This window comes from Thalassophryne amazonica, chromosome 16, assembly GCF_902500255.1.
Source record: "Thalassophryne amazonica chromosome 16, fThaAma1.1, whole genome shotgun sequence".
Lineage (NCBI taxonomy): Eukaryota > Metazoa > Chordata > Actinopteri > Batrachoidiformes > Batrachoididae > Thalassophryne > Thalassophryne amazonica.
This window is the reverse complement of record NC_047118.1, coordinates 9759412-9783610: the sequence shown is the minus strand read 5'-3', so window position 1 is coordinate 9783610 and position 24199 is coordinate 9759412. Positions and strand designations below refer to the sequence as shown.

Genomic DNA, 24199 nt, shown 5'->3' with positions numbered 1-24199 from the left:
ATATCAAGTTGTAGAGATTTGCTTTCAGTTTGAGTTAAGGAAGATAATTTTAGGGAAAAAAAATGTATATATAAATGTTTTGAGGGCAATTGAGAAACACTGAGGAGCAGCATCTTACATCTTGTATATAGTGCAGCAGATAAGAGAATATTTAGAGTGGAATCCTGCAAATGGTGATACAAGTATCAAATTTGGCACAAATAATCCATAGACATTAACTCTTTTTAAAAAAAAAAACAACTGATTGGCTACTTGAATTTTCAATAGGCAGCCAGGTAGGGGTCAATTGAAGAATTACACAGGGGTCTAAATTAGGAGATGGACCAATCATATAGAAAACTACACTACATTATTTGCCTGATCATAAAGATTCCAAAAAATGTATGGTTTGGGCTATCTGTGACTGAATGTTATGGAGTTATGAGGTAAAAGCAGCAATAATGGTGACAAGGGTCAGTTTCAGTTTGTACAGGGGTCAGAAGTTAAAGTTGCTTCGTTAATTTTGCTCCAGCTGTATTTGTGCTGAATTTAATGCTTATATCACCATTTGAAGGATTGTTTCAGTTATCTGCCGCACTAATAAGCCAACAAAGCAGGAACCAGCTGTTGTCTATCTTAAAAGTCAACCCGAATTGAAGGGGAAATGCTGCTTTTAACAACCCGGACCTCATTTCTGGCATAAAATAGTCATGTACTCACCAATATAAGTTTGGTGTCATTAGAAGTCCATAGTTCAAATGACATGTTCAGTTCAAATGTGAAGCAAAGTTTTTTCTTCTTCTACTAAGGTGGATAAGAACTTTTTTTGGTACACAGCACAAACTACTGGACAGGAGGAACCAAGCAGTCAATGTGACTCACTGATTTGAAAATGCAGGTCTTTCAACCAGGGATGTGGTGCCGTGACATGTCATTCATCTATGTCCAATCAGATTTCAGGACAGTCCAGTGAAACCCTGGCCTCCGCTCTAGTTCCACCCATGCCAGGAATTGTTTGACATTTGAACATTTCCTGTTTCACTGTGACTGATAAATTGGCACTTCCTGTTTGAGTGTGAGCTTGCCACTGAGTTCCCACAAGAATCCATGGCATCTTGTCTGTCAATCCAGGAAGTGTTTGACATTTAAACATTTCCTGTTTACTGTGGACTTGAAAATTGGCACTTCCTGTGTAGGACGCCCTGTACCATGAGTGAGCTTCGCACTGCCGCGTGACGCTTCGGTCATTTAATCAGAAGATTCAGAGAATCTGGAGAACTTTCTACACATAAGCGGCAAGGCTGAAAGCCAACATTGAATGCCCGTGACCTTCAGGCGGCACTGCATTAAAAACCGACATCATTGTGTAAAGAATCTTACCACGTGGGCTCAGGAACACTTCAGAAAACCATTGTCAGTCAACACAGTTCGTCGCTACATCTACAAGTGCAAGTTAAAACTCTACCATGCAAAGTGAAAGCCATACATCAATAACATCCAGAAACGCTGCCGCCTTCTCTGGGTCCGAGCTCATTTGAAATGGACAGGCGCAAAGTGGAAAAGTGTGCTGTGGTCTGATGAGTCCACATTTCAAATTGTTTTTGGAAATCATGGACATCGTGTCCTCCAGACAAAAGAGGAAAAAGACCATCCAGATTATTTCCAGCACAAGGTTCAAAAGCCAGCATCTTTGATGGTATGGGGGGTGTGTTAGTGCCCATGGCATGGGCAACTTACACATCTGTGATGGCACTATCAATGCTGAAAGGTACATCCAGGTTTTGGAGCAACACATGCTGCCATCCAAGCAACGTCTTTTTCAGGGACGTCCCTGCTTATTTCAGCAAGACAATGCCAAAACACATTCTGCACGTGTTACAACAGCATGGCTTTGTAGTAAAAGAGTGCGGGTACTAGACTGGCCTGCCTGCAGTCCAGACCTGTCGCCCACTGAAAATGTGTGGCGCATTATGAAGCGCAAAATATGACAATGGAGACCCCGGACTGTTGAACAACTGAAGTCGCACATCAAGCAAAAATGGGAAAGAATTCCACCTACAAAGCTTCAACAATTAGTGTCCTCAGTTCCCAAAAGCTTATTGAGTGTTGTTAGAAGGAAAGGTGATGTAACACAGTGGTAAACATACCACTGTCCCAGCTTTTTTGAAACGTGTTGCAGGCATCCATTTCAAAATGAGTAAATATTTGCACAAAAACAATAAAGTTTATCAGTTTTAACATTAAATATGTCTTTGTGGTGTATTCAATTAAATATAGGTTGAAGAAGATTTGCAAATCATTGTATTCTGTTTTAAAATTTACATTTTACACAACGTCCCAACTTCATTGGAATTGAGTTTGTATTTGCCCAGCCTCCTAACCACACCTGCCCCCACCTAACATTACCTTGTTTTTATCTAATTATGATAAATCACAAATGCAATCAAGGTGTACACAACATCAACAACTCCTGCTGATGCTGAATGCAACAGAAATGCCACATTTCATTTATAATCCGGTATTTTCAGTTGAGGGTTTGACATTTTTCATGAAACGAACTTGAAATGATTATAACAGACTGCAGTCTAAATTTCAACATCCATAGTACCAACTGGAAGATCAGAGATGTCTCTGAGCTGTTAAATGACAACTAATAACTAGAATTAACATTTTATATGGTGTATTTCTGCTTCTCTGTCTACCTCAAACCTCACATTTGAGCAGGAAAATCTCATTGTGGAGACGATATCCATGATGAAACAGGAGCCAACGTGCACAGTGAACACAAATCCAGCCACTGAATATTATACAGGAGAAGCTTTATTATATTATTTGTTTGCAAACAGATATCAGGCAAAAAAAAGAAATAAAATCAAAAAATCTTACGTGGTATATAGTGTTTGTCTCTGGCACAGACCCATGAATAACCATGTAGCATCGACAGATTACATATGACACAAACAAAACCTTAATTTATCTTAAAATCTAAACAACTCCTTACTTTTTTATATTATACATGTTATTCAAATATGGCAGCTTCCATTTGAGCAGTGAAAGGAAATGTTATAGATGACAACTTACTCTCTACAAACAGTATTTACATATAACCTTTAATGTGCACCAATACCATTCCTGCTGGCTGTAGTATGTTTTATGGAATGTCAAAAGTCAAATTCATTTGAAAACATTCTACAATGAACCACAGTACACCAGATTTACATCTTCACTTACATCAGTTAAACCCCTTCACCAATCAAACACCAGCGTTCATTGAAATATCTTACGATTTTTATTTTTTTTTAGTTTTGTAAGCATTTCTCTTTTTGATTCAGTCTGTATAAAAAGTCCAGCAGGTTAATGACTAGCACCTTAAAACCTTTTATTTTAGCTACAAGAGTGCCTTCCTCTGGTGGGTAAATTGAACTCTGTGCAAAAGCTTTAGGTACATTTAAAGCATCTAAAGCTTTTAAGTAATGAAAATCTAAATACAGTGGCTTGCAGAAGTATTCAGCCCCTTGGTATTTCACGCATTTTAATTTGTTTATGGCATTTCAGATACAAATAGTAAATCAGGCTCCTCAATATAAAAATTTCAATAATTATCTTCCTTAGAGTTAAATTGAAAGTAAATCTCTACAACTTGATATAAATCAAGTAAAAATATAAAAACCAAGATGATGGGTTGCATAAGTAATCAGCCCCTTTGGTATAATACCTGTAAATAATCAGTTTAATTGCCAGTTTTCTTCAGACAAGTCAGGGGATGGATACATGAACATTTCCATGAACATGTCTTGAACTTTATTTACATCTTTTATGAAGAAACACAAACAGTATGACACTCTATGGTAAATCTGGTTGGAGTAGACAGTTCTCAAAAATGGAGTGACTGTGCAAGAAGAAGAGTGAGGGAAGCCACCAAGACACCCAGACAACCCAGAAGAAGTTACAGGCCTCTGTGGCTGTGGAATTGTGCATAGTGCATGTTGTATCCCCAGTTATACAGGTTCATGATAGTGGGACAGAGGAGGGTTTTCTTTCACCAAAACATCAAATCTAGGCTTACATATCAGATGTACCCTCAGTCAAATTGTAGCTGAAGTTTCAGGATTCTTTTTAACAAAATCCTCCTTGACACCACTTCATCATGAAGCTGTATAACTAGGGATACAAAATGCAAGATATGCACTATGCACAATTTCTCCAATCACAGCCACAGAAGCCTGTAACTTCTTTTGGGTTGTCTCTGTGTCTTGGTTGCTTTCCTCACTCTTCTTCTTGCACAATCACTTACCATTTACCATAGAGTGCCATACTGTTTGTATTTCTTCATAAGTGACATAAAGTTCAAGACATATTCAGTGACTTGGAAATGTTCATGTATCCATCCGCTGACTTGTCTGAGGAAAACTGGCAATTAAACTAATCATTTACAGGTATTATACCAAAGGGGTTTGATTACTTATGCAACCCATCATCTTGGCTTTTATATTTTTAATTAATTTATATCAAGTTGTAGAAATTTACTTTCAGTTTGAGCCTAAGGAAGATAATTTTAGAAATTTTTATATTGAGAAGCCTGATTTACTTTTTGTATTTGAAATGCCATAAACAAATTAAAATGCATGAAAAACCAAGGGGCTGAATACTTTTGCAAGCCACTGTATTTTATTTTTGAATCACCATCTTTTTTATCCAATATTCATGTAAAAAGAAACAAAAAATTGTTTTGTATTGTTTTTTGTTAAATCGCAGTCTTGCTCAAAGACATGGACACTCAATTGCAACCAGGAATCAAACCCACGGGCCAGTAGTTAGAAGCCTGCTCTACCCACTGAGCTGTAAATGCCTCAGAATCTGCTAAATAAGCTGATAAAATAGCAAAAGTGTATGAATAAGTATAAAGCAAACAAACTGTCAGCACTTAACATCAATAAATAATTTGTTTTGGGTGGTCTGTAAGAACTGCATTATCAGTTTTTTGCAGTCATTTTATTATTGATGTATTATTTGTGTTGTCATGCACAGGGCGGTACACCAAGAGAAATCACATGACTTTTGAAAACATTTTTTGTTTTATCACACAGATTGAGGGGCATCAAAATGCATGGGTGCCTGAAACTTGATGAAATTCAGCCATCTGAAACTAAAGAAAAATACACAAATAAGCCATAATGTTGTGACCACTGACAGGTCAAGTGAACAACATCGATTATCTTGTTACCATGGCACCTCGGGGGTGTATTAAGCAGTAAGTATCCTTGAAATTGATATCTTGGAAGCAAGAGAAATGGGGACACAAAGATTTGAGTGACTTTGTTGAGGGTCAAATTGCTGGCTGACTGAGCCTGGAGCATCTCCAAAACTGCAACTGTTCCTGGTCTGTAACTACCAAAAGTGGTCCAAGGAAGGTCAACAGGGTCACAAGTAAAGATTCATTGGTGCTCATGGGGAACCAAGCCTGCACATGTGGTTCAATCCAACAGAAGGGATCTTCTGCTAATGTCTTTGTGTGAGACACCACAGCACACTGTCAGATGTCTAATGGTGGCCATGGCTCGGGTCAGGGCTATTTGGGTGGTAAAATATTCATCAAGTGGTTGCAATATTATGGCTATCAGGGTACCAAGATACTTAAATCTAATTCTCCTGGTTTGCCATCAAATATTCCCATTAGTTAATTAAATAAAGTTAATCTTGTAATTTGTAAAGGTGAATGATATTCAGAAATAACTTGTACTGTTGAACTATTTACCACATGACCCCCCCCCCCCCCCCCCCCCATCCTACAAAAACTATTCAAGATCAGCTTTTTCCCAATCAGTTGTAATTAAAACAAACAATTGTAATGAAATGTTTGTATCTGTTGAAATGCTGAAACTGGTAGTGTTTCATATCAAATCTGCAAAAATGTGCTGAGTACACACGCTGCACAAACGTCCATACAATCACAATATCCTTCTCTTTCATAATCATTTAATGCTCTAAAACCAATTGTTCTACCCCCATAAAATCCAACCAACCTGACATTCAAAAAAACCACTTCGCCCCCATTACTCTCAAGTAGAATTCGGGTGTCACTCAGCTGTCGGAAGAACCACCACCTTTGTTCTTATTTCGGCTCAAGGGGAAAGTGGACTTGCTCTGTGGCTGGGTCATTTTACTGGCCAGGTAAACGAAGGGTTCAATCAGGGTACGCCGGTCCACCACAGACACCTCCCACACACGAACCTTCTCAGTCTTGGCCCAGTTCTGAGCCATGTTAGAGTCCACTCTCCTTTCATTCTGTCTGTCCAGCTTGTTTCCCAGGACGATAATGGTGACCTACAGGAGCAAGATTACCAGGTCAGACGCAAAAGTTTTGGCAGTCTTATGCAAACTACAGATCTGTGAGAAAGCTCACAAAGGGGTGTGTGTATATATATATATATATATATATATATATATACACACACACACACACACACACACACACACACACACACACACACACACGAGGTCTGTTAGAAAAGTATCCGACCTTTTTATTTTTTTCAAAAACTATATGGATTTGAATCACGTGTGATTGCATCAGACAAGCTTGAACCTTCGTGCGCATGCGTGAGTTTTTTCACGCCTGTCGGTTGCGTCACTCACCTGTGGGCAGGCTTTGAGTGAGCAATGGTCGACCCCCCTTGTTGGATTTTTATTGTCAGTGAAATGGCTGAGAGGCTGCCGCTTTGCTCCATGAATTTTTTTCAGAAACTGTTACAGACAGCCAGTTGGAAACCATTCGAAAGATTCAGATGGATTTTGGTGAAGATTCTGTTGGTATCACACGGATTAAGGACCATTAAAACTGGATTAAAAACGGCCCACGGCGGTGGAGGGCGCACTGCGCCCCGAGCGGCCAGACAGGCTGGAACGAGCAGATCACTTCCAAATTTAAGGCTCTGTTGATGCAGGACGTCGTGTGACTAGCAGAGAAGTTTCAGAAGAGGTCGGGATCAGCACTTTATTGGCACATTCCACTGTTAAAGGAGATTTTGTAATGAAAGACATGCAGATGGATTTGCGCGTCAGGACGCAGCCGCTCACAGCCACTGGACAAACACAGGACAACTTGGAACATGCCCAGCTGTTAAACAATTTCTTGGATACTCACTCGACTGAAAAGCCATCGAAAGCCGTCTGAATCTTCTGAATGGTTTCCAACACGGAGGTGTTTTTTTTGTTGCACGCAATGAGCGGCTCCGTGCCGACACGCGAAATCCTCTGCACGTCTTTCATTACAAAATCTCCTATAACAGTGGAACGTGCCACAAAAGTGCTATGTCCAGCTCTCTTGCTATTTCAGTGGTAGTCACACGATGTCCCGGATCAACACAGCGTTCAGTTTAGAAATTATCTGGTTGTTCCAGCCTGTCGATGGCTGCTCGGGGCGCGGTGTGCCCTCCGCTGCTGTGGGCCGTCTTTAAAAAGGTTTTAACACTCCTTAATCCGTGTGATGCCGAAAGAATCTTCACCGAAATCCATCTGAATCTTTCGAATGGTTTCCAACTGGCTGTCTCTAACAGTTTCTGAAAAAAAAAAATCATGGAGCAAAGCAGCAGCCTCTCAGCCATTTCACTGACAATAAAAATCCGACGAGGGGGGTGGACCAGTGCTCACTCAAAGCCTGCCCACAGGCGAATGACGCAACCGGCAGGCGTGAAAAAACTCACGCATGCGCACGAAGGTTCAAGCTTGTCTGATGCAAGCGCACATGATTCAAATCCATATAATTTTTGAAAAAAATAAAAAGGTCGGATAATTTTCTCACAGACCTTGTCTAATGTGATGAATATGAGGTATCAAAAAAAATCCAATTATCTCCCCTTGAAACTGACAGGTCAGAGTTATTTTCCTTCATGCACATCTTCATGTGGTGTGCTGCCATTTTGTGACATTTCACTGAAATCCATAAAGTCGTTTAAGGAGAGTTGTGCTAATTGTGCTAACAAAGTAAACATCACATAGTTGCATTTACAAGATTTATGGATAGGGTGAAGCCTGTATTACACCCCCTATCAACTGCAAAGTAAAATTGGGGGGGCTGGTTGGGGGTATAGGCATCACCTGCATCATAGGTAGCTCTGGAAGCTGCACTTTTCCAGCAAATATTTTACCTTTTCTGTGACCTCACAATATGATGAGGCATTTATCACTGAGTGTTGTATCAGGTCAGATTGTGCCCCAGCTATCTACTCTCATGGTCAACTTCTCATTCACCAAGGTAAAGAAGCCTTTATTTTTAATGTACCGTAATCAATCACAACAGACTAAATAGAGGTCTGCAACTACTGATTATTTTCATTCCCAATTAATCTGTTATATGTTCTTGATAAGTCAATTAGTTGTCTAGTCCAAATAAATCTCAAAAAAATGGTGAAAAACTCTGTTTCCTAAAACCCAAGTTGACATCCTCAAAGGTCTTGTTTTGCCAACCCAGATGTTTTGTGTCGAGAGAGGAATCAAGACATTAGAAAATATGCATATTTAAGAAGCTGAATTTAGAACAACTTAAATGACTCAAAATGATTAACTGATAATCAAAATCATCAATTCCTCTTAACGATCAGTTAATCATTGCAGTTCTACAAAATACATTACTGATAACAGTGGAAATGGTGAATACAGGTTTTGATCAACACGGCCTGGTCTGGTCAGTCCCATACAGAAATACTGAGTTTCCACTTAAATTTAAATGCAGCTCAACATTGCAATTGCAAGGTCATGTCCAAAAACACACCAGGTTCATCCTGAGGCCTTTCAGAAACCAAATCCCTGCTAACGCAGATTTATGTGCACACAATCGTTTGTCTTATTTTAACTGATGTTTCCCGATTTTTATATTTTCTGTCTTGTTTTACATTGTTCTGCAGCACCTTGTGATTATCTTGAAATGCACTATATAAATATTATTATGTGCAGAGTAATGAAAATTCATGACTACTATCAAATCACTAATATCAGGACAAGCAACTGGCCTCTCATGCATCCTCTTTCTCCTACTCTAAATCAAACATTACCTTACAGAGTGTAAATGCACACACCTCCTTCTTATCTCTGTGGCGGTCAATTTCCTTCTTGAGCGCCTCCATCCGCTTAAAGGACTCTTTGCTGTCGATGCTGTAAACCAGCACAAAGCCGTCGGCAAAGGAGTAGTAATGTCGAGGAAATTCCATTCCATCCCGAAGTCCTCGAGTGTCATAGAAGCGGACCTGCTCTCGTGTGCCACGGTCAGTTTCTACTGAGCCAATGTAGATGTCCTCCAAAGTCTCCATGGGTTCTGAACCTGTAATAGATAAATATAACCAGACACAAGACTGCTCAAAATGCAGCACAAGAGCTGTGTTGTTATAATCAAAGAAGACACTGACACAGCCCCATATTCTCCACATCTAATAATAAACCAGTCATTATCGCAAGATAAAGAGAGCATCATGGCATCAAACTGTACAAGAGGCAACTGATGAAGTTGAAGATCAAATGTTATTGTTAGAATTAAGCATGAACATTGGGTAGTTTAAATATTAATTGTTGCCGTACTAATAGCAATTTATGTTTTGCATATGGCACAGTGTCAACAGCAACCGCCTATTATAATGCACCTGCTCTAATGCTGCATCCATGCAAGCCAGTGGTGGTTCCACATTAAATTACTCCACGTGCCAAAATTTTGCACAGCCAGCCATTTTTATTATAATGTTTAATATTTTAGAAGTGCCCCTGAAATTGCAACTGAAACTGACATCAAAAGACCACAGCGTACAATATAACTCTTATACAAACATCCAAGAATTTCAAATTTAAATAAACATGCCCTTACATGCTAAATGTCATTAGACGTTTTATGAATATGTCTTTCAGGAAGGAACAATTAACTCTTATTAAGGTGCATATTGGTGCCAACCACCATATCTACTGGTGGTTGGCTCTCACTGCGGTATTGTATCACTTCCTGTTCCGGAGCACAGCGGTGTTTTTCTGTATCTGTTAGCTGTTTAATCTGCACAGTTAGACTGATCTAGTTACCTAGATAACGATTTGTTTCACAGTGTAATCTTCACGTGCCTTAACTAAAGCACTCCCTCCGCTGAATCACCTCTAAATTATTTACACATTATTCACTTTGTGTGTTTTTAGGAATCCGCTAGCTTAGCGCAGCTACTAGCTCTTAGCCAGTTTAGCATGGTGGCTTCTCCTGTCTCTCCCGCACTTTTCTGCTCTGGGTGTGAAATGTTTAGTTATTCCGTGGCCTCCTTTAGCAGTAATGGTACTTGTAATAAGTGTAGCTTATTCGTAGCTTTGGAGGCCAGGCTGGGCGAATTGGAGACTCGGCTCCGCACCGTGGAAAATTCTACAGCTAGCCAGGCCCCTGTAGTCGATGCGGACCAAGGTAGCTTAGCCGCAGTTAGTTTCCCTCTGGCAGATCCCGAGCAGCTAGGAAAGCAGGCCGACTGGGTGACTGTGAGGAGGAAGCGTAGTTCTAAACAGAAGCCCCGTGTACACCGCCAACCCGTTCACATTTCGAAACGTTTTTCCACACTCGACGACACACCCGCCGAGGATCAAACTCTGGTTATTGGCGACTCTGTTTTGAGAAATGTGAAGTTAGCGACACCAGCAACCATAGTCAATTGTCTTCTGGGGGCCAGAGCAGGCGACATTGAAGGAAATTTGAAACTGCTGGCTAAGGCTAAGCCTAAATTTGGTAAGATTGTAATTCACATCGGCAGTAATGACACCCGGTTACGCCAATCGGAGGTCACTAAAATTAACATTGAATCGGTGTGTAACTTTGCAAAAACAATGTCGGACTCTGTAGTTTTCTCTGGGCCCCTCCCCAATCGGACCGGGAGTGACATGTTTAGCCGCATGTTCTCCTTGAATTGCTGGCTGTCTGAGTGGTGTCCAAAAAATGAGGTGGGGCTTCATAGATAATTGGCAAAGCTTCTGGGGAAAACCTGGTCTTGTTAGGAGAGACGGCATCCATCCCACTTTGGATGGAGTAGCTCTCATTTCTAGAAATCTGGCCAATTTTCTTAAATCCTCCAAACCGTGACTATCCAGGGTTGGGACCAGGAAGCAGAGTTGTAGTCTTACACACCTCTCTGCAGCTTCTCTCCCCCTGCCATCCCCTCATTACCCCATCCCCGTAGAGACGGTGCCTGCTCCCAGACCACCAATAACCAGTAAAAATCTATTTAAGCATAAAAATTCAAAAAGAAAAAATATAGCACCTTCAACTGCACCACAGACTAAAACAGTTAAATGTGGTCTATTAAACATTAGGTCTCTCTCTTCTAAGTCCCTGTTAGTAAATGATATAATAATTGATCAACATATTGATTTATTCTGCCTTACAGAAACCTGGTTACAGCAGGATGAATATGTTAGTTTAAATGAGTCAACACCCCCGAGTCACACTAACTGCCAGAATGCTAGTAGCACGGGCCGAGGCAGAGGATTAGCAGCAATCTTCCATTCCAGCTTATTAATTAATCAAAAACCCAGACAGAGCTTTAATTCATTTGAAAGCTTGACTCTTAGTCTTGTCCATCCAAATTGGAAGTCCCAAAAACCAGTTTTATTTGTTATCTATCGTCCACCTGGTCGTTACTGTGAGTTTCTCTGTGAATTTTCAGACCTTTTGTCTGACTTAGTGCTTAGCTCAGATAAGATAATTATAGTGGGCGATTTTAACATCCACACAGATGCTGAGAATGACAGCCTCAACACTGCATTTAATCTATTATTAGACTCAATTGGCTTTGCTCAAAATGTAAATGAGTCCACCCACCACTTTAATCATATCTTAGATCTTGTTCTGACTTATGGTATGGAAATTAAAGACTTAACAGTATTCCCTGAAAACTCCCTTCTGTCTGATCATTTCTTAATAACATTTACATTTACTCTGATGGACTACCCAGCAGTGGGGAATAAGTTTCATTACACTAGAAGTCTTTCAGAAAGCGCTGCAACTTGGTTTAAGGATATGATTCCTTCTTTATGTTCTCTAATGCCATATACCAACACAGTGCAGAGTAGCTACCTAAACTCTGTAAGTGAGATAGAGTATCTCGTCAATAGTTTTACATCCTCATTGAAGACAACTTTGGATGCTGTAGCTCCTCTGAAAAAGAGAGCTTTAAATCAGAAGTGCCTGACTCCGTGGTATAACTCACAAACTTGCAGCTTAAAGCAGATAACCCGTAAGTTGGAGAGGAAATGGCGTCTCACTAATTTAGATCTTCACTTAGCCTGGAAAAAGAGTCTGTTGCTCTATAAAAAAGCCCTCCGTAAAGCTAGGACATCTTACTACTCATCACTAATTGAAGAAAATAAGAACAACCCCAGGTTTCTTTTCAGCACTGTAGCCAGGCTGACAAAGAGTCAGAGCTCTATTGAGCCGAGTATTCCTTTAACTAGTAATGACTTCATGACTTTCTTTGCTAATAAAATTTTAACTATTAGAGAAAAAATTACTCATAACCATCCCAAAGACGTATCGTTATCTTTGGCTGCTTTCAGTGATGCCGGTATTTGGTTAGACTCTTTCTCTCAGATTGTTCTGTCTGAGTTATTTTCATTAGTTACTTCATCCAAACCATCAACATGTCTATTAGACCCCATTCCTACCAGGCTGCTCAAGGAAGCCCTACCATTATTTAATGCTTCGATCTTAAATATGATCAATCTATCTTTATTAGTTGGCTATGTACCACAGGCTTTCAAGGTGGCAGTAATTAAACCATTACTTAAAAAGCCATCACTTGACCCAGCTATCTTAGCTAATTATAGGCCAATCTCCAACCTTCCTTTTCTCTCAAAAATTCTTGAAAGGGTAGTTGTAAAACAGCTAACTGATCATCTGCAGAGGAATGGTCTATTTGAAGAGTTTCACTCAGGTTTTAGAATTCATCATAGTACAGAAACAGCATTAGTGAAGGTTACAAATGATCTTCTTATGGCCTCAGACAGTGGACTCATCTCTGTGCTTGTTCTGTTAAACCTCAGTGCTGCTTTTGATACTGTTGACCATAAAATTTTATTACAGAGATTAGAGCATGCCATAGGTATTAAAGGCACTGCGCTGCGGTGGTTTGAATCATATTTATCTAACAGATTACAATTTGTTCATGTAAATGGGGAATCTTCTTCACAGACTAAGGTTAATTATGGAGTTCCACAAGGTTCTGTGCTAGGACCAATTTTATTCACTTTATACATGCTTCCCTTAGGCAGTATTATTAGACGGCATTGCTTAAATTTTCATTGTTACGCAGATGATACCCAGCTTTATCTATCCATGAAGCCAGAGGACACACACCAATTAGCTAAACTGCAGGATTGTCTTACAGACATAAAGACATGGATGACCTCTAATTTCCTGCTTTTAAACTCAGATAAAACTGAAGTTATTGTACTTGGCCCCACAAATCTTAGAAACACGGTGTCTAACCAGATCCTTACTCTGGATGGCATTACCCTGACCTCTAGTAATACTGTGAGAAATCTTGGAGTCATTTTTGATCAGGATATGTCATTCAAAGCGCATATTAAACAAATATGTAGGACTGCTTTTTTGCATTTACGCAATATCTCTAAAATTAGAAAGGTCTTGTCTCAGAGTGATGCTGAAAAACTAATTCATGCATTTATTTCCTCTAGGCTGGACTATTGTAATTCATTATTATCAGGTTGTCCTAAAAGTTCCCTGAAAAGCCTTCAGTTAATTCAAAATGCTGCAGCTAGAGTACTAACGGGGACTAGAAGGAGAGAGCATATCTCACCCATATTGGCCTCTCTTCATTGGCTTCCTGTTAATTCTAGAATAGAATTTAAAATTCTTCTTCTTACTTATAAGGTTTTGAATAATCAGGTCCCATCTTATCTTAGGGACCTCATAGTACCATATCACCCCAATAGAGCGCTTCGCTCTCAGACTGCAGGCTTACTTGTAGTTCCTAGGGTTTGTAAGAGTAGAATGGGAGGCAGAGCCTTCAGCTTTCAGGCTCCTCTCCTGTGGAACCAGCTCCCAATTCAGATCAGGGAGACAGACACCCTCTCTACTTTTAAGATTAGGCTTAAAACTTTCCTTTTTGCTAAAGCTTATAGTTAGGGCTGGATCAGGTGACCCTGAACCATCCTTTAGTTATGCTGCTATAGACTTAGACTGCTGGGGGGTTCCCATGATGCACTGAGTGTTTCTTTCTCTTTTTGCTCTGTATGCACCACTCTGCATTTAATCATTAGTGATTGATCTCTGCTCCCCTCCACAGCATGTCTTTTTCCTGGTTCTCTCCCTCAGCCCCAACCAGTCCCAGCAGAAGACTGCCCCTCCCTGAGCCTGGTTCTGCTGGAGGTTTTTTCCTGTTAAAAGGGAGTTTTTTCCTTCCCACTGTCGCCAAGTGCTTGCTCACAGGGGGTCGTTTTGACCATTGGGGTTTTTACGTAATTATTGTATGGCCTTGCCTTACAATATAAAGCGCCTTGGGGCAACTGTTTGTTGTGATTCGGCGCTATATAAATAAAATTGATTGATTGATTGATTGATATTTGTCTCAACATTTAGCTAAATATTAAGCTTGATGTTTGCAAACATTAGGCTAAATGTGTAGTTAGCATTAACTAATCTGTTGAAGTGGTACGACTGAAATTTGATCATGTAATGTTTGCCTTTTTTCCCTCCCTAATTTTTGGTCTTCATCTGTGGGTCAAAAGAAAACCTAAACTGTTACTAGCATTCCCATGCCAATGAAATCAAATGATTATTATTTTCTCCATTAAATAAACCAGTTAATTATGAAAATAAGCCTCATTTTAAATTACAATTATTATTATTTTGTCAGTGTACATAACAGCAAAGAGTTGCCAGCTGCTGCAAAATTATTGTAAAAAATTGGATAACGCACACTCTCAATTCCTTGTAAATCACAGATGATCACCAAAAAAATGGTTTTTACCATCTAAAACAGTTATGCATTTTTAAAGGTGAAAAGTGGTCACACAATTTTCTTATTTATATATCTGTTGTCAACCATCAGTCATATCAACAATAGTGTAGCACCAAAAGGATCATCTAGTTTGACTATGTGGACCAATCTTAAATTTTCATCCTCTGACATTTCTGACAAATAAAGACAGATGCCCGTTATGTGGTGAGGATTAATAAAACTTGATTTGTTAGTGTGCACTGCATCACATACAGGCACACAAAAAGAAGGTCAGATTCAAGTCACTTCAGCAAGTAAGTTGAGCACAGCTCAAGTTCTAAACCCACATTACAAATCAACAGGCTGTCTTTTCTTTTTATTGTGGGTAGTCTAAGGCACACCTGTGCACTAATCATGGTGTCTAATCAGCATCTTGATATGTCACACCTGTGAGGTGGGATGGATTATCTCTGCAAAGGAGAAGTGCTCACTATCACAGATTTAGACTGGTTTGTGAACAATATTTGAGGGAAATGGTGATATTGTGTATGTGGAAAAAGTTTTAGATCTTTGAGTTCATCTCATACAAAATGGGAGCAAAAACAAAAGTGTTACGTTTATATTTTTTGTTGAGTGTAGATTAGATTAGACAGAACTTCACTGATGCCTTGGGAAGACTCCCTCAGGGAAATTGAGGTTCCAGCAGCATTGTATAGCAGCACTCAGAGTAAGAAGCACACAGAGTATCAAAAGTGAAAGTAAAAAGAAAACAGTCTGCATTATAAATACCACACATACTGATTACTGACTACTACTGTTCCTCTCTTTCCCATCCTGTTTTCCTGTTACTCCTCCTCCCCCTAAGTGAGGAGTTGTACAGTGTGATGGCTTGAGGGACAAAGGAGCTTTTCAGTCTGTTGAAATGAACCATTGTACATTAAACTGACTGAGCCTGAACCCTTTGAAAAGTGACCAAATTACATGTATTTGTACCGAGTTCGGTGCTGTTTTCGCCGATCACAAACGGCCACCAGAGGGCGCTGGGGATTCGCTGTCTTTAAGTACAAAGTGAAGCTTTGTCTTTCTAGAAGAAATGTGTATCATTTTAAATACATCAGTCCATAAGGACTTGTGGCTAATCGAGTATTTTACACAGACTATTAACTTCAGAGAATAACAGATTTGAAGCGTCAACATACAGCTCATATTTGTTGAAGACATACCTGCTACATGATTAGCATACAATAGCTGCTCCAACACAGCTGTTTTACCGACTGTAGCTTGGCCACAAACAACCACTTTGCAGCTTTTAACCATGACGATTCCTCACTCGCAGGTCAGCAAATCTGCTAATCAGAGAATATTCACACACAGACAACTGCTTATTCATACAGTACACAAACGTTAGCCGAATTAGCTTAACATTAGTTTTGGAAATGGACACAAAACAGACTGCTTATAAACGCTACCATAAGTTACTTATCGGCATATATGTGGGACTATAGCGGCTATAATTTTGTTATAAAACATTTTTCTCGCGAAATGTCTGCATAACTTCTCACCTAACGAACTACTTCCTGTTTATACTTCACAGCGCCGCAGAGTGCTTTTTTCCTGCCTTATACTGACCCCTGTGGCTGCAGGTGGTATGACAGCGTGTTCTCCTCACAATCAGTTTTCATTTTTCAAGGACTCCAATTTTGCTTACATTTTTGGCCTCAAATATGTTTTTTGTTACTATGTCAACCAAAAAGATATTTTGAATACTTTCTGCATTTTATTATTGTGTATACTAAATTCTTTATACACAAACAAAAATGTTTTAACTTACAACCTAAAATTTCTCTGTCTGGTTGAATGCTAAAACAGCCCACTCTACTGAAAAATGTAATAAAAATAAAGGATTTTTTTTCGTTAATATATTTTCCCCTCTAGCATATAACTAGCAATATGCTTTACTTACTTTCTATGTTTTATCTACTGCTTTATTTTTATTTCTTTTTTCTTACGAGGGGTGATTGAGAAGTTTTGCGCCTGACCAATCTGCCCCAACTGTGACCATCTGGAAACTGTTCATCATGCTCTTCTACAATGTGAGGTGTATATTGAGCAACGGAGGAGACTATCCGCAATACTGTGCAGAACATATCCCTTGGAAATCTTCTGTAAAACCCATCACACATTGTGCAAAAAGCATTATTTAAATATCTAAAGCACACTGAATTACTTGAGCGCATCTAAACAAATGCCTATGGGGGCCAGGAGCTAAGGTTTTGTACATCTCAGCGATCACTCACCAGCCCGGTAGGTGGCGGTATACGCACCTTAAGCTGGTGCTGTCCGCCATTGAATTTGAAAGAAGTGGTTCTCCATTTTTTTCCATTCTGAGAAAACAACATTGAGAGTCAAAACGTCACATATGTTTGAGAAATGTTAGTTTCTCAGAATGCAAAAGATGGAGAACCAGACCCCACTTTTTTTATGCGTCAGACTCAACACTTCTCAATCGCCCCACATGTATGTTGTTGTTCTGCTGTATAGTGAAATTCATCTATCAGGCTTTATATATCTTTTTTTTTTACTTTGTCATATTGCATGTTGTATTTGCCTGTGTTTGTACATTTTATTCTGTTGTATTGTTCTATTGTATTGTCTTTTTAGACACTTTAAAGAAATCATTGTTGCAGCAGGCATAGGGTGAGCAGCGGGGTGCACCCTGGTTAGGATGGCAGTATGTCACAGGGCTAAACCCGTTCACAATGAAGATGAATCACATTGCTTGTTTGAAAAGCATTTTAAAACTAAACTGGTCTTTATTCCAAATTGTTTACTAGAAAGACAGTGTTGTGTGGGCCGCTGAAGAGGAGGTACTGCTGGCCCACCACCACCAGATGGCGCCCTGCTTGGAGTGCGGGCTCCAAGCACGAGAGGGCGTCGGAGCCGCGGGAGGTGACAGCTGTCACCTATCAACACCAGCTGTCACCCATCACCACCACTACAAAGGCCGGACTGCAACTCCACCTCCTCGCTGAGAAATGTTCTACCATACAGGTAATTAATTCTCTGCTGAACCTTAATCCGAGTATTGGTCTGATCTCTTTGCAGCCATTTTCCTGGGACGGATACCCTGTCTGCTGAGTTGGCGTTTGGTGTGGACTGCGACGGCTTCGCCTCCCACCCACCCAGATAAGTGGTTATCTCGGAAGCTGCACGAGTGTGTGATTCGGAGGTGGAGGCGCTCCCTCCTAACTGTATACAGACTGTGGGATTACTGAGTGTGCGAACTCACACTCATCCAGAACTGTTTCTGTTTTCTGCCAGCAGTACCGGGTCTGACTGCTGAAGACGGTGGCCACCTGGGGCGCAGGGCTTGGCGACTCCGGTGTTCTTCAGATCCGTTGGTGGTGGAAGCTGTGTGGAATCCGGCTCTTCTCGCACGGGACGTCTCCTATCTTCGAGCCTGCCACACGTCACCTTGTGTCAGATTGATATACCGCATATTTATTAAAGTGCCTTTAATAATGCTGCGGTGGTTTGAATCATATTTGTCTAATAGATTACAATTTGTTCATGTAAATGGGGAATCTTCTTCACAGACTAAAGTTAATTATGGAGTTCCACAAGGTTCTGTGCTAGGACCAATTTTATTCACTTTATACATGCTTCCCTGTCCAGTGGATTTTGATTTAGCACTGTTGTCTTGCGTTACCTGTGCTGCTCCACAGCCTGTCCAGTGGATTTTTATTTTGTTTTAGCACTGTTGTCGTGCGTTGCCTGTGCTGCTCCACAGCCTGTCCAGTGGATTTTTATTTTTATTTTATTTTTTAGCACTGTTGTCGTGCGTTACCTGTGCTGCTCCACAGCCTGTCTAGTGGATTTTTATTTTGTTTTAGCACTGTTGTCGTGCGTTGCCTGTGCTGCTCCACAGCCTGTCCAGTGGATTTTTATTTTTATTTTATTTTATTTTTTAGCACTGTTGTTGTGCGTTACCTGTGCTGCTCCACAGCCTGTCTAGTGTCGGATTCCCTGTTTGGGAATCCGCTAGCTTAGCGTAGCTACTAGCTCTTAGCCGTTTTAGCATGGCGGCTTCTCCTGTCTCTCCCGTACTTTTCTGCTCTGGGTGTGAAATGTTTAGTTATTCCTCGGCCTCTTTAGCAGTAACGGTACTTGTAATAAGTGCAGCTTATTCGTAACTTTGGAGGCCAGGCTGGGCGAATTGGAGGCTCGGCTCCGCACCGTGGAAAATTCTACAGCTAGCCAGGCCCCTGTAGTCGGTGCGGACCAAGGTAGCTTAGCCGCCGTTAGTTCCCCCCTGGCAGACCCCGTGCAGTCGGGAAGGCAGGCTGACTGGGTGACTGTGAGGAGGAAGCGTAGCCCTAAACAGAAGCCTCGTGTACACCGTCAACCCGTTCACATCTCTAACCGTTTTTCCCCACTCGACGATACACTCGCCGAGGATCAAACTCTGGTTATTGGCGACTCTGTTTTGAGAAATGTGAAGTTAGCGACACCAGCAACCATTGTCAATTGTCTTCCGGGGGCCAGAGCAGGCGACATCGAAGGACATTTGAAATTGCTGGCTAAGGCTAAGCGTAAATTTGGTAAGATTGTAATTCACGTCGGCAGTAATGACACTCGGTTACGTCAATCGGAGGTCACTAAAATTAACATTGAATCGGTGTGTAACTTTGCAAAAACAATGTCGGACTCTGTTGTTTTCTCTGGGCCCCCTCCCCAATCAGACCGGGAGTGACATGTTTAGCCGCATGTTCTCCTTGAATTGCTGGCTGTCTGAGTGGTGTCCAAAAAATGAGGTGGGCTTCATTGATAATTGGCAAAGCTTCTGGGGAAAACCTGGTCTTGTTAGGAGAGACGGCATCCATCCCACTTTAGAGGGAGCAGCTCTCATTTCTAGAAATCTGGCCAATTTTTTGGGATCCTCCAAACTGTGACTGTCTAGCGTTGGGACCAGGAGGCAGAGCTGTGGTCTTATACACCTCTCTGGAGCTTCTCTCCCCCTGCCATCCCCCTATTACCCCATCCCCGTAGAGACGGTGCCTGCTCCCAGACCACCAATAACTAGCAAAAATCTATTTAAGCATAAAAATTCAAAAAGAAAAAATAATATAGCACCTTCAATTGCACCACAGACTAAAACAGTTAAATGTGGTCTATTAAACATTAGGTCTCTTTCTTCTAAGTCCCTGTTGGTAAATTATATAATAATTGATCAACGTATTGATTTATTCTGCCTAACAGAAACTTGGTTACAGCAGGATGAATATGTTAGTTTAAATGAGTCAACACCCCTGAGTCACACTAACTGTCAGAATGCTCGTAGCACGGGCCGGGGCGGAGGATTAGCAGCAATCTTCCATTCCAGCTTATTAATTAATCAAAAACCTAGACAGAGCTTTAATTCATTTGAAAGCTTGTCTCTTAGTCTTGTCCATCCAAATTGGAAGTCCCAAAAACCAGTTTTATTTGTTATTATCTATCGTCCACCTGGTCGTTACTGTGAGTTTCTCTGTGAATTTTCAGACCTTTTGTCTGACTTAGTGCTTAGCTCAGATAAGATAATTATAGTGGGCGATTTTAACATCCACACAGATGCTGAGAATGACAGCCTCAACACTGCATTTAATCTATTATTAGACTCTATCGGCTTTGCTCAAAAAGTAAATGAGTCCACCCACCACTTTAATCATATTTTAGATCTTGTTCTGACTTATGGTATGGAAATAGAAGACTTAACAGTATTCCCTGAAAACTCCCTTTTGTCTGATCATTTTTTAATAACATTTACATTGACCCTGATGGACTACCCTGCAGTGGGGAATAAGTTTCATTACACTAGAAGTCTTTCCGAAAGCGCTGTAACTAGGTTTAAGGATATGATTCCTTCTTTATGTTCTCTAATGTCATATACCAACACAGAGCAGAGTAGCTACCTAAACTCTGTAAGGGAGTTAGAGTATCTTGTCAATAGTTTTACATCCTCATTGAAGACAACTTTGGATGCTGTAGCTCCTCTGAAAAAGAGAGCTTTAAATCAGAAGTGTCTGACTCCGTGGTATAACTCACAAACTCGTAGCTTAAAGCAGATAACCCGTAAGTTGGAGAGGAAATGGCGTCTCACTAATTTAGAAGATCTTCACTTAGCCTGGAAAAAGAGTTTGTTGCTCTATAAGAAAGCCCTTCTTGAAGCTAGGACATCTTTCTACTCATCACTAATTGAAGAAAATAAGAACAACCCCAGGTTTCTTTTCAGCACTGTAGCCAGGCTGACAAAGAGTCAGAGCTCTATTGAGCTGAGTATTCCATTAACTTTAACTAGTAATGACTTCATGACTTTCTTTGCTAACAAAATTTTGACTATTAGAGAAAAAAATTACTCATAACCATCCCAAAGATGTATCGTTATCTTTGGCTGCTTTCAGTGATGCCGGTATTTGGTTAGACTCTTTCTCTCCGATTGTTCTGTCTGAGTTATTTTCATTAGTTACTTCATCCAAACCATCAACATGCTTATTAGACCCCATTCCTGCCACGCTGCTCAAGGAAGTCCTACCATTATTTAATGCTTCAATCTTAAATATGATCAATCTATCTTTGTTAGTTGGTTATGTACCACAGGCCTTTAAGGTGGCAGTAATTAAACCATTACTTAAAAAGCCATCACTTGACCCAGCTATCTTAGCTAATTATAGGCCAATCTCCAACCTTCCTTTTCTCTCAAAGATTCTTGAGAGGGTAGTTGTAAAACAGCTAACTGATCACCTGCAGAGGAATGGTCTATTTGAAGAGTTTCAGTCAGGTTTTAGAATTCATCATAGTACAGAAACAGCATTAGTGAAGGTTACAAATGATCTTCTTATGGCTTCGGACAGTGGACTTATCTCTGTGCTTGTTCTGTTGGACCTCAGTGCTGCTTTTGATACTGTTGACCATAAAATTTATTACAGAGATTAGAGCATGTCATAGGTATTAAAGGCATTGCGCTGCGGTGGTTTGAATCATATTTGTCTAATAGATTACAGTTTGTTCATGTAAATGGGGAATCTTCTTCACAGACTAAAGTTAATTATGGAGTTCCACAAGGTTCTGTGCTAGGACCAATTTTATTCACTTTATACATGCTTCCCTTGGGCAGTATTATTAGACGGTATTGCTTAAATTTTCATTGTTACGCAGATGATACCCAGCTTTATCTATCCATGAAGCCAGAGGATACGCACCAATTAGCTAAACTGCAGGATTGTCTTACAGACATAAAGACATGGATGACCTCTAATTTCCTGCTTTTAAACTCAGATAAAACTGAAGTTATTGTACTTGGCCCCACAAATCTTAGAAGCATGGTGTCTAACCAGATCGTTACTCTGGATGGCATTTCCCTGATCTCTAGTAATACTGTGAGAAATCTTGGAGTTATTTTTGATCAGGATATGTCATTCAAAGCGCATATTAAACAAATATGTAGGACTGCCTTTTTGCATTTACGCAATATCTCTAAATCAGAAAGGTCTTGTCTCAGAGTGATGCTGAAAAACTAATTCATGCATTTATTTCCTCTAGGCTGGACTATTGTAATTCATTATTATCAGGTTGTCCTAAAAGTTCCCTAAAAAGCCTTCAGTTGGTTCAGAATGCTGCAGCTAGAGTACTGACGGGGACTAGCAGGAGAGAGCATATCTCACCCGTGTTGGCCTCCCTTCATTGGCTTCCTGTTAATGCTAGAATAGAATTTAAAATTCTTCTTCTTACTTATAAGGTTTTGAATAATCAGGTCCCATCTTATCTTAGGGACCTCGTAGTACCATATTACCCCATTAGAGCGCTTCGCTCTCAGACTGCGGGCTTACTTGTAGTTCCTAGGGTTTGTAAGAGTAGAATGGGAGGCAGAGCCTTCAGCTTTCAGGCTCCTCTCCTGTGGAACCAGCTCCCAATTCAGATCAGGGAGACAGATACCCTCTCTACTTTTAAGATTAGGCTTAAAACTTTCCTTTTCGCTAAGGCTTATAGTTAGGGCTGGATCGGGTGACCCTGGACCATCCCTTGGTTATGTTGCTTTAGACGTAGACTGTGTTTCATAATTATTGTATGGCCTTGCCTTGCAATGTGGAGCGCCTTGGGGCAACTGTTTGTTGTGATTTGGCGCTATACAAGAAAAAAAAAGTTGATTGATTCCCTTAGGCAGTATTATTAGACGGTATTGCTTAAATTTTCATTGTTACGCAGATGATACCCAGCTTTATCTATCCATGAAGCCAGAGGACACACACCAATTAGCTAAACTGCAGGATTGTCTTACAGACATAAAGACATGGATGACCTCTAATTTCCTGCTTTTAAACTCAGATAAAACTGAAGTTATTGTACTTGGCCCCACAAATCTTAGAAACATGGTGTCTAACCAGATCCTTACTGTGGATGGCATTACCCTGACCTCTAGTAATACTGTGAGAAATCTTGGAGTCATTTTTGATCAGGATATGTCATTCAAAGCGCATATTAAACAAATATGTAGGACTGCTTTTTTGCATTTACGCAATATCTCTAAAATCAGAAAGGTCTTGTCTCAGAGTGATGCTGAAAAACTAATTCATGCATTTATTTCCTCTAGGCTGGACTATTGTAATTCATTATTATCAGGTTGTCCTAAAAGTTCCCTAAAAAGCCTTCAGTTAATTCAAAATGCTGCAGCTAGAGTACTGACGGGGACTAGAAGGAGAGAGCATATCTCACCCATATTGGCCTCTCTTCATTGGCTTCCTGTTAATTCTAGAATATAATTTAAAATTCTTCTTCTTACTTATAAGGTTTTGAATAATCAGGTCCCATCTTATCTTAGGGACCTCGTAGTACCATATCACCCCAATAGAGCGCTTCGCTCTCAGACTGCAGGCTTACTTGTAGTTCCTAGGCTTTGTAAGAGTAGCATGGGAGGCAGAGCCTTCAGCTTTCAGGCTCCTCTCCTGTGGAACCAGCTCCCAATTCAGATCAGGGAGACAGACACCCTCTCTACTTTTAAGATTAGACTTAAAACTTTCCTTTTTGCTAAAGCTTATAGTTAGGGCTGGATCAGGTGACCCTGAACCATCCCTTAGTTATGCTGCTATAGACGTAGACTGCTGGGGGGTTCCCATGATGCACTGTTTCTTTCTCTTTTTGCTCTGTATGCACCACTCTGCATTTAATCATTAGTGATCGATCTCTGCTCCCCTCCACAGCATGTCTTTTTCCTGGTTCTCTCC

At 40.4% G+C, this 24199-nt stretch overlaps 1 protein-coding gene across 4 annotated transcripts; it reads right to left on the bottom strand.

The window, feature by feature from the left end:
* Positions 1-1528: 1528 nt before the first annotated feature.
* nkiras2 (NFKB inhibitor interacting Ras-like 2) lies at positions 1529-16569 on the bottom strand. Of its 4 annotated transcripts, none has more exons than XM_034190874.1 (5): positions 16497-16569; positions 16166-16291; positions 9054-9295; positions 6056-6303; positions 1529-1544 (listed from the first exon to the last, which is right to left on the bottom strand). In XM_034190874.1, exons 2-4 carry the CDS (start codon positions 16257-16259, stop codon positions 6061-6063), a joined length of 579 nt encoding a protein of 192 aa, XP_034046765.1. In that variant the 5' UTR covers positions 16260-16291; positions 16497-16569; the 3' UTR covers positions 1529-1544; positions 6056-6060. The 4 variants fall into 4 exon arrangements, with proteins under 4 accessions (XP_034046765.1, XP_034046767.1, XP_034046766.1 ...); XM_034190876.1 differs by having other exon boundaries at positions 16166-16288; XM_034190875.1 differs by lacking the exon at positions 1529-1544 and adding an exon at positions 4554-5379.
* Between the last annotated feature and the right edge of the window lie 7630 nt (positions 16570-24199).